Source organism: Tinamus guttatus, unplaced genomic scaffold (assembly GCF_059628265.1).
Source record: "Tinamus guttatus ecotype Peru unplaced genomic scaffold, ASM5962826v1 Tinamus_guttatus_pri_ptg000497l, whole genome shotgun sequence".
NCBI lineage: Eukaryota > Metazoa > Chordata > Aves > Tinamiformes > Tinamidae > Tinamus > Tinamus guttatus.
The window spans coordinates 3,852,569-3,870,268 of NW_028289031.1; the positions used below are offsets into that span (position 1 = coordinate 3,852,569).

A 17,700-nucleotide genomic window follows, 5' to 3' on the forward strand; every position below is an offset into this window, starting at 1 on the left:
GTGCATAACGAAGCCTACCGCATGCTGTTTGCAGCAGCAGTGGAGCGATGGAAAAAGTGGAATATTCCCACATCTGCTCATCCCCCTTTACCCAGGCGCCTGGCTGCAGTGTCTGGTACTGGGTCTTAGTGTTGGGATACTCTAATGGGATGTGGACATGGCTGTGCAAATTGCATTCGTACTTATCATGTGAGCTCTGTGGAGTCCCCTATGCCAGAATGTTATAGAAAACTAGTATTTCTGGGCCAGGCGTGTCTGGAGAGCAGTCTCAACAGCCTAAAGCCTGCAGACTCCAGGACAAAACTGATATGTAATTGCTCAGCAATGTGTAATAATGAAGCAATACTGAAAAAAAAAAGAAAAAAAAAAGACATTGCAGGCAGGTATGTACAATACAGGCAAAGAGAGGATTTGGGGATAGCTGAAATTCAGCAGAATTGGCCCAGTAATTCAAAATTTCAATTAAAAGTGGATTATGAGTACTTAGGTTTACAGTCTGTCGCGAACCGAAGGCTTAAGCTAGCCCCGTTTCCAGACCTAGTCTCCCTTCTTCTGAAAACCTCTACCTCGTTTTTGCTTTATTTTTTTTTAAACTTTTCATTTTTAGAGCAGTCAAGCCTGTCACTTCTACAGCGATTTCTTTTCGTTCTCATTTTCTTTGTGGGGCAGCAGCTCGTCTTCCCCTGGCGAGCCCCCGTTTCGCCCACGGCCGCCCTCAGGCGCGAGGAGAGCAGGTCCCGCCGCCTGTCCCCGTCCCGGGCCGCCCATCACGGAGCCGCCGCGGGTGCCATGAGCGAGGCCACGAGTCCCTGCATCCACAGGCCGCTCTCCCCTAGGGAATGAGGAGAAACAGGAGCTACAGGTGAGGAACAGCGGCCGGCAGCTCGGGCACCGGCAGCGCCCGCCCCAGGAGCAGCCCCGGCAGCGCCCGGGCATCTGCGGAGTTGTGGTAGTCATTGAAACGGCAGCATCCTGACTGCTTCTAACGCACAGAATCAGAAAGAAACGTCTGTGTACAGTCACGTCTTACCCCGGGGATTAGTCTGATGTTTGCCTGTTAAAAACCCGTGCCCTCTGTATTTGTGGGATTTGTTTGAACGAGAGAGAGAGAGAGAGAGACTGCCATTTCAACCAATGCACCGCTCATCCCATTTATATTTTTTTTATATATTGGTAGTGGGCTCCATTTTTTTTCCTTAATCAGCTAAGCTTTGGTTTTCTCTAAGGTCCTGCAAAGCTGCAAGAATCCCTTTGACTGAAATTAAATAAAACAGAGCATCCTAAAAATGTTTCCTAGGAATACAGCATCTCAAAGGGCTGAATTCAGGCGCTGCAAGTGGTCTGTCAATATGCAGTCAGGGTGATCACATCCATCCTTAAAAGGTGCAATGGAAACAACTGCCAGCCAAACACAGGGAAAATAAATAGTTACTAATATTATTAATTTTTCATGACTACAGAAGCATATTTACTCTTAACTACTGTTTTGAGAGCGCTTTCAAAGAAAGTAGGATTTCTCTTTTCAATTACCTATACACATACATAGGATGTGTAAAGAGAATGTGAGTGGAGAACCAAGCGGGAATGGAAGGCAGGCATATTTGCTACTAAATCCTAGCTCTTCTTTCCCTACTCCGGTTTTACACTTGTCCTTTCAGGTCACTCTGCAACGAAGTGAAAAGATTTCATAGGGATTTAAATCAGTATAACCAACTCAGCAAGATCACAAATGCTTCAAAAAATTACCATAATTAAAGATGTCTTTGCAGAATAAAGTCTGGGCTGGTTCTCTGTTCCCTGTCACTAGGTAGCTGTTCCCATCACTTCACAGAGCACCAAGCAAACATCAGATGTTTCAAACTCAAAATAATGGGATTATAAACCAACCTTGCAACAACTAATACTACTGCTATGGTTTAGAATACAATGTGAAAAAAAAAGGCCTATGCAAATCCTGGCGGCAAGATGCTGCTTTATATTCAGCACTTAACAACAGACATGTATTTTAAATACCTATGAAGGTAGCTTGGGTGGCAAGGCACTGCCTGTCGGCCTCTATGACAGACTTCTGTTGCTGGAAAGTACTGTGCAAGAGAATAACAAGTCTTTTCTTTTCAGTGTAAGGGATGAACAGGTTTTAAAAATACGCAGACCTACCCACTGGGGATGAAGTTTGCATAAGTAGGCTGATTTAGTGAAGCATATCTACTCAGCACACATATAATAAGCAGACAGGTACCCGTATTAGGTTTTCCTGTAATTTTATTTTAAATTAAAGACCTGATAAATGTCTGGAGTGCTTGTAATCTAACCATGTGAAATTCCAAATGTGGATTTTATAGGATTTCACCTGCAAAATGTTGGCAGGTTTCTTCGAGTCATGTGACATAACTCAAGTATTGTTTAGTGGGGATTTCCCTCGGAAGGACTATTCTCACTTGGAAAGTCTACAAAAAATGAGCTTAATCATTTTTCTAATTTCACTTCCCCTCAAAATAACAACAACAATCAAATCACTCCTCTTTTCCTATTTTCATAAAAAAAAAAAAGCATCATTGGAAAAAGAGACATTTCAAATGAAAGAAAAAAAAACTCTAAATTTACTTTAAAATCTTCATACAAATCTACTTGGAATTCAACTAGCAAGAGCATTTTATTGGAACTGCAGAGTTACCAATATAAGCTTCCAAAATAAACTGGCGCACTTGTTTCAAAACACTTCATATACATTAAGCATTTTATGAGGAACATTCTGATCTCCATGCACATCATCCACGCACCCAAGAGTGGCATTAGCCTGGAGCTCTATTTCCAGCCCTAGAGAGAGAGGAAGGTGAAGGATGACTAGAAGGACAACTCCCACACTGACTCCAACTCAGAGGCTCACACGCTGCCGTGTATGAATTCAGCAGTATTATTCAAATGCAATATACCCTCTGATGCTACAAGGTCAGAGCTAGGCTTCGCAGAAACTTAACAGAGAGCTCAGCAGGCTCACAAACTGTGGATATACGTGTGAGCTTGCCCAAGAACAGTTAAATTCCCACAAGCAGAAAGAGTCTTTGTTGCAGCAAGTCTCCATCCCCAATAGAAAAGAAAATAATTTATAGAGAAGCCGTCTTCTGTGGGCAACAGGGAGAAAGCGTTTTGCCTCTCACTTTCATTTTACAGCACAGGTATGCCTCCAAATTATGGAGGTCGCTAAAGAATTATCATACATCTTCCTAAGCAAGCATCATTATCTCTCGCTTCTACTGTCAGAGATAAGGAGTATATTTTGTTACCATTAGCAGGAAGATAGGTGAAAAGCTGGTACTGGCTTCTCTTTCTCTTTCCGTTGCAGACGTAGAAGTTGACCTGAACAGGACTGGTAATTCTCTGATTGCGGAAAGGTGGTATCTCCACCACCAACGAGTTCTGCAAAAACAAATCAGAAAGTCAGGGCATGACTAAGGCGGTCTATGTGCACAACCTGGACAATTAGCCCTGTGAGGAACACCTCAAGGAGGAAAGCTGTTGCCACATGAGTGGTGGGCTGGCCTTCACGGACAACCAGTGAGTTGCATTAAGGATCTCCTGCTGCCTTGGGTGTCCTCGTGGCAGGCAACTCCATCTTTACCAACCCCCTAGCTCACAGATCTTCCCTGTCGATAGCAAATAATTCACTGTGTGTGGACACAGCCCTCTCTCTTGCATCAGACAGGAATCTGGCACCATGATCAAATCGTGGGCTACATCTTGGCAGTAGAAAGCACAACTGCAGCTGGCAGGTCATCCCCAGTATACCTTGCTGTAACATAACTTATTTTGCAAGGCGAATTAGGACAGGAATATGACTATCTAAATATTTCCATTTTCCACAATTGAGTGTCTTTTTTTGCATAACGACTCAGGAAGTCTTAGGCAGGCTAATTTCTGTGGAAGGGCGATCTCAAAAGAACATTTAGTACCACAGAAAGGAGCATTGTGGAGATGATCTTCCACTGTCAGAAAACAAATGCTCCAGCATAAGGCTAAGGAAAAACTTGGCTGTCAGCTTACACAAGTGAACACTAAAATCTGTTGTGACCATCAAAACCTCCCCTGGCACTTTTTGAAAGAGTAAAAGGGAACATTAAGCTCAACATTTGGCCTTCTTTCAACTGAGGTCTCGAAACTGTTTGTCTGCATGTCTCCAGCAGAATCACAGCTAACAAACTGCTGCATATCGCTGCGGAGCTAAAATAGTTGCCATATTTCCCACCTATAGTCATGGTGAGTGAGCCTCACTTCTCTAACCATGGGGCAGATCTCCTGTGAGGAGACTCCCTTTTCTTCTGCTGCAGATCCATGAAAGCCAGGGAAAATGATCAGAAATTGCTTTGGGATGGGAGAGAAGAACCGGCCCAGCAAGACAGAAGATGAGCAGATGGGTTTGGCCCACCTTGGACAATGAAAAAATATTTTCCAGTTGGTCTTTCCTACTTTCAGGATAGAGTCCAATGAAGGCTTTTTACCCTGTGCTCCCATTAAAGAAAGATTTCCAGGAGGGGAGGCCTAAGTACTTGTTCTGTTTCAGAAAGGGGACACAGTGCCAAGTCTTGGAAATCCCTCTTTAGAAACAGTGCTAGAGGAGGCAATATATATTTTTCATTTTGATGTTAAAATATTTAAGGCAGACTTACTGGCTTGCACATTTCTTTGTCGGTTTTGGCTTCCATTTCCCACACATGGTGACCATCTAAAAGACAAAAGAAAAAGGATATCTAGTTCTGTCCTTTCTTTCTTCTCCTGAATCTACAGAAGAAAAATTTAGAAAATCAAAAAAACAAAAAAAAACCCACCTTCAGTGATATAAGGGGCACTGTATATATGAAGAGATGATCTCAAAATACTTTCCCCAAACAGAAAGCCATCTGTGTAACCTGCTGCAGGATCTCACTGAGCATTTTTTATGGGAGGAACCACAGTCCATAGCATGTAATACTGTGATGGGGCAAAGCCACTGAGATTTTATTTTGCTGCTAGTTTGAATGGAATACGCAACCGTGCTATACTTCAACCTCCCAAATTTTCAGACAGAAATACTAGTATCTATCAGGTCTTTTGATCACTATGCGTGCATTAAGTCATATAAGTGTTTGACATTAATATTAAACGAATCAAAACAAAAGCAGTACTGAGGAACCTCCTCAGCCATGCAGTATTTTATTTCAACACACTCCTGGCCTGGTTTGTCATAATTTTGCTGCTTGGATCAAAAAGGCAATATGCTGGGAAATACAGCTTTTGACAACCATGACTCCACTTTAAGGCTGGTTTAGCTCAACTTAATTGATCAAACCTACAGTTTTCTGGAGCTGCTTCCAGTGGTGCATTGGGTCCTTCTGATGTCCTGGATTTGTGTTTTCAAGCAAAAATAAATTTAAGTTGTAACTACCGTGTTTTATAGGAGCCTAAAATAATTAGTTTTGTCTATTCATTTCTTTCTCCGGCTCACTGATACTGAAGTAACTGGCCAATAACAGTTTTCTTCTTCCTTGCAGCTTCAAAACTCAACAGCAAAGAAATTAGAAAAATAATACAAAATGTAAGCTTTCCATTCTGCAGGCCTAGAAAAACAGAAACCCATTGGGAAGGCCGCAAGTGGATTGCTGTCTAAGTTCAGCAGCAGAGACGCACGCCGCTCAGTGAGTCCCACCATTGTCAGATGCCACTGGAATGAATGGGAAAATTAGACTTGATGTCATCTCTTTTGTATATTTATTGCAGCACTGGGACATACAAATGCAAATATTAGCTATTTTGAATTTCAGCACATAGATGTGGCCCTGCCTTAAAAACAACAGCTCTCGGAAAGGTGAAAGAGTGAATGCGCTTTTTCTTCTCTACTCACTTTCATGGCCAGGATAGAGGTGACGCATTTAGGACTGTCTGATTTATTACAAATGTCTGTAAATAATATTTTTGTGTACAGCTGTCCTACTGTGAAAGGAATGTTGTTGAGGAACTAGCACTGGCGATTGTTTTACAGCCTAAAACCATCTCTTTTTAACCTACAGAAAGCAGCGCAATGCGAAAGTGGCGGCGCAAACAGCCCAGCAAATTTGGCAGGCCTTTCCGTAGGAAACAATTAGCAGATCTGCCCTTGGTTTCCTCCTATGTTTCAAATTGCGACACTGGAAAAGGAATCCCTTCAATAGGCACTGCCACGTCGGGGTGGGGGAAGAGGAGGATTAGCCACACGGTGCTCCGGCCTCCTTAACGCTGCCTTTTAAGAGAGCCAGAATCGAAGCAGACTTCTCAGGAGGACTGGGATCACTTCACAATTTATCCAACAGATGCTTCCTCCAAGCTGTCAGTGAGAAAAAAACCCAACCCTGACCGAAACTCTGCAAGCCAGGAGGTATCTGCTGTCTGCGAGCAGCCTCCTCTATCTCCTTCCCCTTCCCTAGAAAGCCCTCCCTGGCAGCCCCTTTCCAAATTAATTGAACCAGTTCGCCAAGGAACACATCCCCGACGACGTCGCACACGTTTGCAAAGTCACAGTGTGCTCAGGAACCTCTGCTTTGTAAAGGTTTTCTTAAAAAAACAAAAACAACAACAAAAAAAACTAAAGAAGTCCAGAGTAGTAGCTATATGTTAAAATCGCCTTTGTAAATGGATTACCAGAACCTCAGGTTTTTTGCTGTGTTTCATTTCTACTCTGCGAGATGAATGATCTGATTCAGGTTTCTGTTTTTTATTTCCTGCCGATACTTCAGCAAAATGCAAAATGACTCCATCGCTAGCTAATCTTTCAATTACTCCAAGCAGCACTGCCTTTATGCGCCCTCAGATTTTTTATGATGACAAAAAGAGTTTGTTCTGAAATATTTTAAATGCTATAATCTAAACTATTATGAAAATAAAAAATCCAGAGCTGTGGTTTGTCTTTGGAAGCTAATAAGAACAATACGGTTCTCGCTCCAAGAAACTCTCCTGAGACTGTCCAGACCAGGCTGCTCCGCGACTGCAGGGGCAGGAGAGGAGAGGGGAGAAGGAGGGAACAGACAACTCATTAGGAGCTGGTGACATTTCATTTAACAAAAACACAAGGAGGAAAAGTTGTTATGAAGCTGAGACAAAAAAAAAAGGAAGAAAAAAAAAGAAAGACAATTCCTCATATTACGTCTGGTGAACCAAGAGGGAAATCTCGACGCCCACGGACTGGGACCGACTCCAGGAGGGAAACCTTAGACCACTACGTCAACCTCTTACAGTAAACATGTTTTGCAGGTTTAAACAGTGCAGCTGAAATAAAAAAAAAAAAGAAAAAAAAGAAGAACTAAAAAAAGCGAAGCGGGGAGGGAGGAGGGCGGCAGGGGCTCCGGGCTGCGGAGCGGCGCGCGGGAGCGCACAGCACGGCGCACATGTGCTGGGCGGGCAGGGCCTCGCGCCCCCGCCACACGCGGCGGGATCCTCCGCGTCCCGCGGGCGGGATGCCGGCCGCGGCCGGAGCGCGCGCGGCCGGGGAGGACCCGCAGACCACAAAAGTTTCCATTGTACGCCTGCCACATCTGCAGCCGCCTGGCCGCCTCCGGGCCCGAGGCGACTCCCTCCTGGCCGGGCGCCAACCCAAGTACACCAGAGCAATTTATACCTTTCCAAAATGCAAATAATTCAAATTACAGACATAACACAAAGCTGAAGCAGACACATTTCAGGCATTCCCGTTAAAGTTTACTCTCTGGAATTACTGTACCCGAATGGGCAGTTGTTATATGGCGAGGTGGTGGGGGGGAGGCAGGCGAGGAAGGGGAGGAGGAGGGAGGGAAGGAGGGACGGGAGAAAAGGGTTTTCCAAAAGTCTGATTTCATTCCCTTTCATTTTTATATTTACTTTTACTAAGTAATAAGAAGTGCCTTCCCCAAATTTAATGCCTGGCTCTGTTTTGGCATTTAAGATTTGCATCACACCGTTTTGAACAGAAAGACACGTTTCGGTAAAGTTTAAAAATCTGTGCCAAGACATTTCACCGGGTTGTTTTTACCAAAAGTGGTCGTTGGCGGGGGGGCAGGGGAAATACCAAAAAAAAACCCACAGAGCAACTGCACATGGACCAGCCAACGAGGGACAGCCCTCCGGAACCACCGCAACGCCCGCTCCATCGCCAACACCGGGAGCCGGTTTTTCCGCGCGGAGCCTCCGCCCGGCACTGCGTCCCCGGGGGTTCTCCGGCCACCAGAGCCGTCCCGGCCTCGGCGGCTTCCCTGACAGGTGGCCACCAGCCTTCCCACCGAGGGCGACCGCGCTCGCCGGGGCGCCTGCCATTTCCAAGACGGATCGCCGCGACGTGCTGTTATTTATAGCACCCTGGCTGCGCTTCCTCGCAACCCGCCTCGGCATTTTTCCTTTTTTTTTTCTTCCCTTTTTTTTTTTTTTTTTGGCAGCGCCGCGCTCGGAGCACCTGGGCTCCCGCCTGGGGAACCCGCTGCCGTGCGGGGTGGGCCCGCGGCCCCCCAGAACGCGAGCAGCCCGCTGTGAAACGGGGCCGCTCTGAAGCGGGGCGGCGCGGCGGTGCTCAATGGGCCTTTGTAGCTGCCTCTTATCAACTGCTGGTTCCAGCGCCGAAGGAAACCGCGCGGCGAAGCCCAGAAGTAAAAATATTGCAATTCATTAGGGAATTCCCTGCAGCATGAGTCACAGAAGCGGCTTCCCCACCACACCCTGCTAAAAGATTTCCACATAAAAAGGCACTGTAGAGGCCTGTTCTAGCGCAGGAGCCGCACTCAAAAGGGGCTGCGCAAATCGCACAGCACCAGTTATTCACACATAGAGCCGAGCAGACCACAAAATATGTTTTGTTTTGTTTTCATAGAAGTGTAACACGGTCGGAGAGCTGTAAAGACTTTTCCAAAGAAATTTTCTACCGTCTTCCGCATCTGCTCGTTGCCCATGAAGAGGGATCGCCCAAGGTCTGCAGAACTACGTCGAGCCCCGGGGAGCCGTAAGCACGGTGCCGCCAGGGCTCCGGGAGCTCAAACAGCCCAACCACCACTTTAGCTTTCAGGGTAGATTGACGGATGACTGCTAGCGAAAAGAATAAAAGTTACAAAATAAAAGGGGGGGAAAAAAAGAAACTGGAAACTAGGGAGAGCGCAACACAAGCATCTGGCAATCACTTGAACTTTGCCTCTGTGAAATGGGCATAATGGGAGAGTTTAGATATATTTAAGTGATCTCGCTTTACTACAGTAGGTTAAAACAGTCTATATTCTTTTAGTAGTCCTGTGCTCACTTGAGATACAAAAAGAATGGATATTATCTAGGATTTTCCTGCCTATACGCCGTGTTCATTTTATACCCTTCTAGCCTGAGGCTCAACAGAGCTTGCCTGCACTGTCTGGACTGTAAATGGGTATTTACACTGTGATATATTCACAGGTCAGACAGCGAAACTAATCCTATCCCCCCCAAAGGAACACATTATTTGATGAATGTGTTGTGAGACTGCTCTAAACATTCGGCCTATACACCCCTGATTACTTTAACATATCTGCAACAGGTAGGACCGAACGCAATGCAGAATGATTATATGGGACAATTTTAGGGTGCTCCACAAAGGCTCCCTATTTGCCTTCCCCTACCTGCCCTGGTAGGTAGTGCATATTCAGATCCTTTAGCAGTGAAGGCTTTGGCAGCTTTCGGCTTGCACAGCAGCCCCTCTTCCCCAGCAAATTGCCCTCCTGGCACTGAGATGATTGATCTGTGAATATGTCCGGAAGGATAGTTTTTTTCAGCGAGAGAAGAGAACGAACACTAAGGTCAAGTCCTGCCTCAGTGATCTAAAGACACTCAGTTTTGTGCTGAAACACAGTTTCCCTGTGCGCGTGCTTGGGCTGGGAGCGCAGCGCGCGCGGGGCCGCAGCGTTGCCACATTTCCCTGCAGAGGCGGCAGCCACGAGGAGTTGAGGACAACATAAGGGGAGCCAGGATGCTCTTCCAGCCTGATCTATTACATAACGCAGGCGCCTCGTCGTGAAGAACATTTTCCTAACTGGATACCAACAGGCCCAATTATCCGAGGGTGGAGTCAGTCCCAGTGTTTACACACTGTGTATCGGAGCACATCTTAAAAGACATTTACAAGGGACAGATTATAAGCGCTAGCGAGAGCAGCTAAGCAGCCTGGCACGGGATGTGGGGGGACAGGATGGGGAAGGAGGAGAGCGAGGAGGCACTCGGGAATGTGGAGGGAGCTGCCGCGGGACACCCGCCCGTCACCGCTGCCTCAGGCCTGGCCTCCGCGGCCCCGCTCGCCCTCTCCCCAGCTGCCCTCATTTCCCCGCTGCTCTTCCGCCTCTTTTGTTACGGGATCCCGCCGACACTGTTTTTCCCTCCTGCCCCCCTGCTTTATTTCCCTCTTCCTTGCCAGAAAAAAAAAAGAAAAAAAAAATCTATCATCGTATCAAATTTTTGCCCTCAAGTTACCTTTTTTTTTTCTTTTTAAGATTAAATTAACAATAAAAAAGTCATGCAGGACCTAGAGGATAAAAAATGCAGTAAGAACAGTACCTTACAGCACCTGTGCCAGAAATGCAACTTCCTTTCTGATTGCTCATTTGAGCAGCCCAAAAGCTGAGGGACTCATTTTGCCTGAGCTGCAAACCTTTTTAGCTGATTTTACCAAAGTACGTCCAACTGACTTTGTAATTATTCTGAGTTCAAGGAAGTGTTTTCAAATTAATTGTAATTTTAGCCCAGGTAATTAAAAGGGGGCACTGCACTGAAAACTGATGGATCAGGGCTCACTGGGAGCCAAAACAATCTGGAACGAGCTGCCAGAACCTATTTTCTGCAGAACGGAGCCTGGTTATGCAATCAAGAGCTCCCCGACACCTCCCCCTATTCAAATTACCCTTAGTCGTAGGGTTTTATTTAATAGCTCTCAGTAATTCCAAGCCTAAGACACTCAACTTAGAAGGAAAAGTACCTCTTAACATCCCTGCAAAGGCCCTCTAGAGCAGGCAGGTCAAACTGAGCACAGCAGCACAGCCACCCAGCAGCAACAAGACTTCATTCTGCTTTCAGTTATGTGTGTGTGATTTCCTCCTCTTCACAATTTTATTTTCCTTCGGGAACCTCTAGTAGGCTGAATTTGTGTCTTCACAGATGAAGCTAAACAGAATAATCCCAGCCCACTTTCTTCAATCTAATCTTGTCTCATAGTTCTCTCATAGTATCAGAGTAACAAATCTCATATTCGATTTCTCCAACTTTTCCTCTCAAGAACATTTTTCCCTCTACTTTTTCTATATTTGATGCCACCACCAATACCTCTACCATAATCATCAGGCCTGAAACATACAAAATTTTCTTATCTTTTTCTTTTTCCCCTTGTCTTATATCTAAGTTTGATTAAAATCTTTTCTGTTCTTATTTCTCAAATATTTTTAAGAGACGAGCTCTTTGTTTTATCTAGGTGGCCACAATTTCTCGCCTCCCAGACACATACCATCTCGGCTTCCCTGCCATGGCTTTTCAGCAGGGCCCAAAGAGGAAGCTTTGGCATGGCATTTTGATTTTTTTTCCACCTCACTGTCCCCTCATGTGCCTCCCACTCGTTTCCCTTCCCCTGCAAGGTCAGACTCAGTCTTAAAGGCCCCTCCTCCTCTTTGCTGATTATCTGCCTTGACATCAGCTTCCCTGCAACAAAGCACATTTTGGAAATCTTTATCTCTCTCTTCTTTTCTTAAATGTCACTGTACTTTCTTCCACACAGCTCTCAAAAGTGCCATCTTTCTCTCTCTGCAGGCCTTATGCTACCTTTCCTTCCATGTCCCTGTTTTTACTGTGATGCCCACCAAGGATGTGAACCAACTCTTAGCAACCAGCCAGGGAAGTAGCAGGAGAGAATGAACAATGTCCTTGCAAAAGGGCAGGGGGAGGATACAGGCCCTGCAAAAAAACTGTGCGCTTTGGAGGTAACTGCTTTTCTCTACTGTCTCTATGTGCTGAAGTCTTCATAAGACTCTCAGCTTTTTGGTAAGGGCTGTGAATTCCTGTGAACTTGGTCAGCAGGTTCTATTGGAGTTGGAACAGTAACAACTACCTGAAAACTTATGCTGATTTAAAAAGTTAGGAGACAAAGCCTTGACTGTACAAATGGAATTGCTTGAAGCCCCTTAGAACAGAAAAGACATGAAAGAAAAGACTTCAAGCACTCACGATTTCTGAAATAATTAAAAATTTACAGGATTACTCAAATAAACGACTTAGCCAGACACTTCACATTTCTCTCTGTCTTGCTCCGTTGCCCACAGCAAGTACTCTTGATTCATTGACACCGTTCTGAACTGTGAGAGTAGCACCCAGGACGAGGCTTGCTGCCGCTGATCCCATCTCATGTGTATGGCTGCCGTCCCGCTCCGTCTTCACCATTCCCTACGCTAAACAGCCAGGAAAATCTGAAACACGCTGACATTTCCTACAAGCTGTGTCACCGCTACTGCATGCGCGGGAAAGGCTGCCACCAGCAAGTGATTCCATCGCTTGATGATGCTGTTTGCCCGAGGATATCTATTTCCGGGCAATGGCCAGAAACCCCTCCAGCTATCAATATATCTCTAGGAAATAGGTACAAGTGACCTTCACATGAACTCTCTGCTCCCAACTCATATGCCTTTGAAGTTTCCAGTTTATCTAGCTTCCAAAATTTTTAGCCTCACTGCGCATGAGTCAGTGCATAACCTCTCGCAGCCAACTGGAATGTGCATCCTGAACTTGGATAAACAGAGTGATAAAGACAAAATTATGAACTCTCTGTCCATCTGACAAGAGGGAGAAGGGGAATTTTGCCACTTGCTTATTTATTATGTGAGCTACAGTATGATTACTAGTGTGAAACATGACCCTCTTTTGGCCAGTTGCCCCCAAAACTGTGACTGCTACTGGCAGTGGAAAGAGCAATGGAAAGATCTCCGAGAATGTAAGATCTTTTACCAAATGGAGCTCTGCCAAGACTCAGGTCACCAGTCTCCACATCACATCGCATCACATCACGTCAAAACAGACTCCAAACCTAGGGCTCCAAAGTGCAGCTGAGTCAAACCAAAAAGCCCACGTGCATCCCTAATGTATCCACTCCAATCAAATGCCACTCAGATGTCTCAGAGACACAGCATTTTCCATAACTTCTTGTCTTTCTTCTCCTTAAGTTAAAATACTGCACTTGATCATCTACTGCATAAAAAGTTGGGGTTTTTTGTTTGTTTGTTTGATCACACAAGGTATAGAAAATAGAACTGAATTGCTCGACAGAGCTTCAAGATTCAGATGGACATTTTTACCTTAAAGCAGCAACCAGTTGACTCTACTCTTTGCCAGAAGTGGTGAAATTTGAGAGGAACAAAAACCTTGTGAAGTGCTTGAGTAGACACCTAAATTCATCCAACTCAATTCTTTTCCACCTTGCACTTACTTTATGCAAACATTCAGCTGACAAAGTTTTGCAATGCTGTCAGTGGCAGGAAAACCAAGTTTCCTATCTAAAGTACTTACAGAGAAAAAGATTTCCTTGAGTATGGACCAAAAAAATGATGATTTTGCCTAGCTATCTTTCCCCTGCTGTAGCATAATTACCACCATGCAATGCAAACCAATCTGTATCTTCTAACATCAGAAGTCCGTTCAATCGAGGAAGAGGAACAGTTGTGATAGAGTAAATCTATTTAACAAAATAGAAGGAATTAACACTGAAGTAGTAACTGAATCCGAAGGAAAAAAAAAAGGTCTTTAACTGTTTGAGAACTTGTCAAATGAAAAGGAGGAAATCCCTGGATGAAATGCTGTTTAGGTAATGTTTACTACTCTCTCTCTATCTTTTGGCAGCTTATGTTTCAAAGGCTTTAGGCGCAATAGCTGGAATATTATGTAATTAGGTTACAGAGTATGAAGGTGTTAGGAACAACATGTTCAAATCCACTAAGTCCATAAACCAGGAGGTATTCACAGATACAGCATTGCAAATTGTGGACTCTACTAACAACCATCCAAGAGAGTGATTCACTTTCAGAGACACACCTTTCCCAACGAATTTCAAGTGCATGTATTTTCACCATTAAAAAAAAAAAAGGCCCTCAAAATTAACAACAAAGATCCAAAATTTCCAGAAGATCCTGAATTTCAAATTTACTGCTGCTTTAGAAATTAAATCTGGAGTGAGCTCCGGTCTTACAGTTTTACCTTTTTTGCTGTTTAAAACACCTGCCCTGTGGTCACTAACAGCCATGGCTAAACACAAAATCAAGTAAGTTGGTGTGAACTTCTAACTTACCTAGTGGAAACTCAAAAGAATAATAATCAATAATGATATACCAGAAACTCATTTTTTTCCCATGGACCACAACCTACTGAACATTTCTGTCATTTTAACCTGGTCTCTCAGATACGTCTCCACTTGGCCTAACCAGTGAAGTCTAGAAACACTTGAGCCAGCTTTGATGCCAAAAGCATTCTGGCGACGGGAGCAAGGAGCAATGTCTGGGCTAGGCGAGGAGCTGGGCAAATTAACCCTTTCAAACCTAATGCTAAGCTCTTTCTAATGCTCAAAACACCTTGGCCCACTTTACAGTGTCCTGGAGCATGCAAGGAAGATAGACCCATGACTTTGGTGTTTGGGGGAGAGGCCTTGTGTCTCATCAGTGACTTTTCATTTGTCAGTTACAGGAAAGATTTTGCGCACTCGTATTTCTCCAAGTTGTTTCGCTGTATAGATCACCAGTCCTAACCTGATACACCAGGAACCAGTGGTTGGCTCACTTCTGTTTGGCTTTTCTATTGCTTTGTGTTGAGCAACTCACGTTGCCATTTGTTTGAAAACAAATATATCATGGTTGCAGCAGCTGCTACAAAAGAAGTAAAGCTAACTGCCAGATACATACTCTTTAAACATGCTTTCAAATATTACTACATTTTTTTCAAACTTCCCCTAATGATTTTTATTGCCTGCTACATTTACCACCTGGGAACTAAGTAAAATACCATCCTCCTCCTCCCTGCCAAGTAGGTAAGTCAATATTATTTATTGCAATTCTAGATCATCTATGCTCTTTCAGATCAGCATGACAGGAAACACAGCTAGCTAACAAACATCAACATAATTCCGTCCACTTTTGTACCCAAAACGCTTACTTAAGGTCCACAGTGGCTACTGTCAGAGACATCAAAGATCCTTGCAGCTAACATGCTGCAAACACGTATTTTTAGATAGTACTAAGACTCCATATGAAAAAACAGCTTTCTACTGGATGCCCTGCACCTACCACCCACCAGCTATGATATACAGACTCATAGGCCATTTCTGAAACTGAGGAAGACAAAACTTTGACTACACAGAAACAGACAGAAACTGGAGAAAAAAAAAAAGAAAAAAAAATGAAAGAAAAGTAACATCAAAATAATTTGAAGGGCCAAAGTTATCATGGGACTCTGCAGTCTATGGAAATAGACTGAATTTAAAGAGCGAAACTCTCAAAGCATGTTAGGTGTTCATGTTCTTACTTCCACTTAGTTTCTTGGATCGTCATTTTATGCCATCTTTCATCACTGGAAAATATGGTCTGACATGCAAGCAATAAAACATTGACCCGAATCCCTTAAAATAAAGACCTTTTTTTCAGCATTGAAACTTTTTTTATGGCACTGTAAAAGGCTTGAGCAAATTTTCGCCCCCTTTGCAAAGGCTCGTTATTTACCCCAAAGGGTGCCTCCTTCCTTAGGGCAGCCCCGTAGCTCGAGGGACCGCGCCATCTCCACCACGGCCTCCCCAGTGCTCCTTTCACGGCTCTTTCCGTCCCTCTCGGCCCCTCAGCAGCCTAACTTTGTCCCTGCGACAGACACAGCTCCGGGTAGTGCGTTGGGCTCCATTTCCTCTTCTCCATGGCTGAAGAGAAGTCAGCAAGGGGTTAAGGCGAGCGCGCCGCGCTGCCTCCACACCAGGATTGATTTGATCATTCTTCAGGGATTCCCTCTCGCATGAGTCATTGTTAAGACAGGCTCCCCACGCAGGAGGAGGAGGAGGAGGGAGCCGCGCCGGGATAACGCCATTCCTCCCGGGACTGCAACAGCTGAGGGCTAGCCCTGAAGACGTGGAGCCTGGGACTCGCGCTTGGAAAAACACTCCACGGAGTCAGGGCACTTAAAGAGATTATTCAGACAGGGGAAAAAAAAACAGAAAGAAAAACAAACAAACAGACGGACACAAAGTGTTTGCAAACACTGTGTGAACCAGCTGTGCAGGCTAGCAAGAATGAGACCAGCTCGCACACACTACCTCCTGGCCTGGGGATTTTGCCCGAGGAAGGACGAGAGAAATGAGCTCACATAATCTAATATTTAAATTGTATGCAAGAGATGCAGTCCTTTTCGGACTGCAATTATTCCTGTGATCTATGACTGTATAATAGTTGTAATAGCTCCTCTGGCTGCCCACTAGGAACGTGATTACCATTCAGAATTAAAAAACCAAAGGCAACAGCAGCAGCAAAAATAATGAATGTCTCCAGCTGATCACCAACATTAGTAACCAGCTTTCTAAGAGAGAGAAAATACTGCGCTGGTGTTCCCCCTCTTGACCTACTTGCATAGTCATGCAGGAGCTGCAAGGGAAAAAGTCAGCGCACGCCGGCTCTCAGAAGCAAAGCTCGCTCGGCTTTGCTTTTTGCTCGCTGTTAAATCAGATGAGCTGCTCCAAACCTGCCGCTGACACCGCGATGCAGCCCGCCTGCTTGCCTGGGAAGTGCCAAGCTGTACGAGGCACTGTCGCACCCGACGCACGCCGGGGGATGCTCAGCACGTCCAGCCTTAAAAAGCTCAACACCTGCAACGTACTTGCATGAGTCCTGTGAGTGCAACAAGCTCTCCGAGATGCTCCTGATGTTGGGAGCTACGAGTCTCACCCCTGACCTTTTAACACGGATTTGCTAAAAGCTGCCGGTTACTCTTCAGTGATACCAGCTGACTGACCCACTCGCACGGCGTGTTCCTACCTCGTCCCTGGGGGTTGGGCAAAGGATTCTCTTATGGAGAAGAGACACTCCTGCATCCCCCCCTTCCTGCCAACTCACACACCCGTGGGCATTGCCTCATGGGCCTCCACATCCTGTTCATCCTCTGCATCCTCAAGAGCATACCAAGTAAAAAAATCCATTATTTCCCCAGTGTGACCAGTGCATAGCCATGCTCAAGGGAGCTATTTACCTGGTTAAGGAGTACAGGACTGGCCCTGTTTCGCTCTCTTTTTTTTTTGTAATTTCAGGCCATAAAGTAAATATTTTGTCTTTTTTTTGTATTTAATGCTAAAGGAGACAGTGTGCATACCCAGACTGTGCTGCCTGCTGCAAGTGAGTAGCTTCACTGTCACGATCCTTCAGGACAGGACACTTCAAAATTTTTCCAACTCAATAAAAGAAGAAGGAAAATAAGCATGAAAGGGAGCTCCTGTTAACGTGGCTTCCTTCCTGAAATGAGGCAAATCTGGGATTTCGCTCTTGAAATGTCACACTAACCCATTTCTGTATACAGAAGGAAGTTTAACTGTGGAGTGGAATGAGCACGTTTCACTCTTCTAAGCCTACTCTCAGAGCAGAGTTCTGCTTCTTTAAGTTGAAATATCCTCTTTTTTATTACTTTTTTTTTTACTTTCTTGAGGTACAAAAAAGGCTATTCTCATTTTCCACA

General features: G+C 44.9%; 1 protein-coding gene across 2 annotated transcripts in view; it reads right to left on the reverse strand.

Moving 5' to 3' along the window:
* Positions 1-17,700, reverse strand: part of NFATC1 (nuclear factor of activated T cells 1) — a 106,852-nt gene that overhangs the window by 40,465 nt on the left and 48,687 nt on the right. For both annotated transcript variants that reach the window (XM_088533413.1, XM_088533414.1), the window contains exons 7-8: positions 4,665-4,720; positions 3,285-3,417 (exon numbers count right to left, since the gene is read on the reverse strand). In XM_088533413.1, the coding sequence (XP_088389539.1) occupies positions 3,285-3,417; positions 4,665-4,720 (189 nt within the window). The remainder of the gene's footprint in view (positions 1-3,284; positions 3,418-4,664; positions 4,721-17,700) is intronic.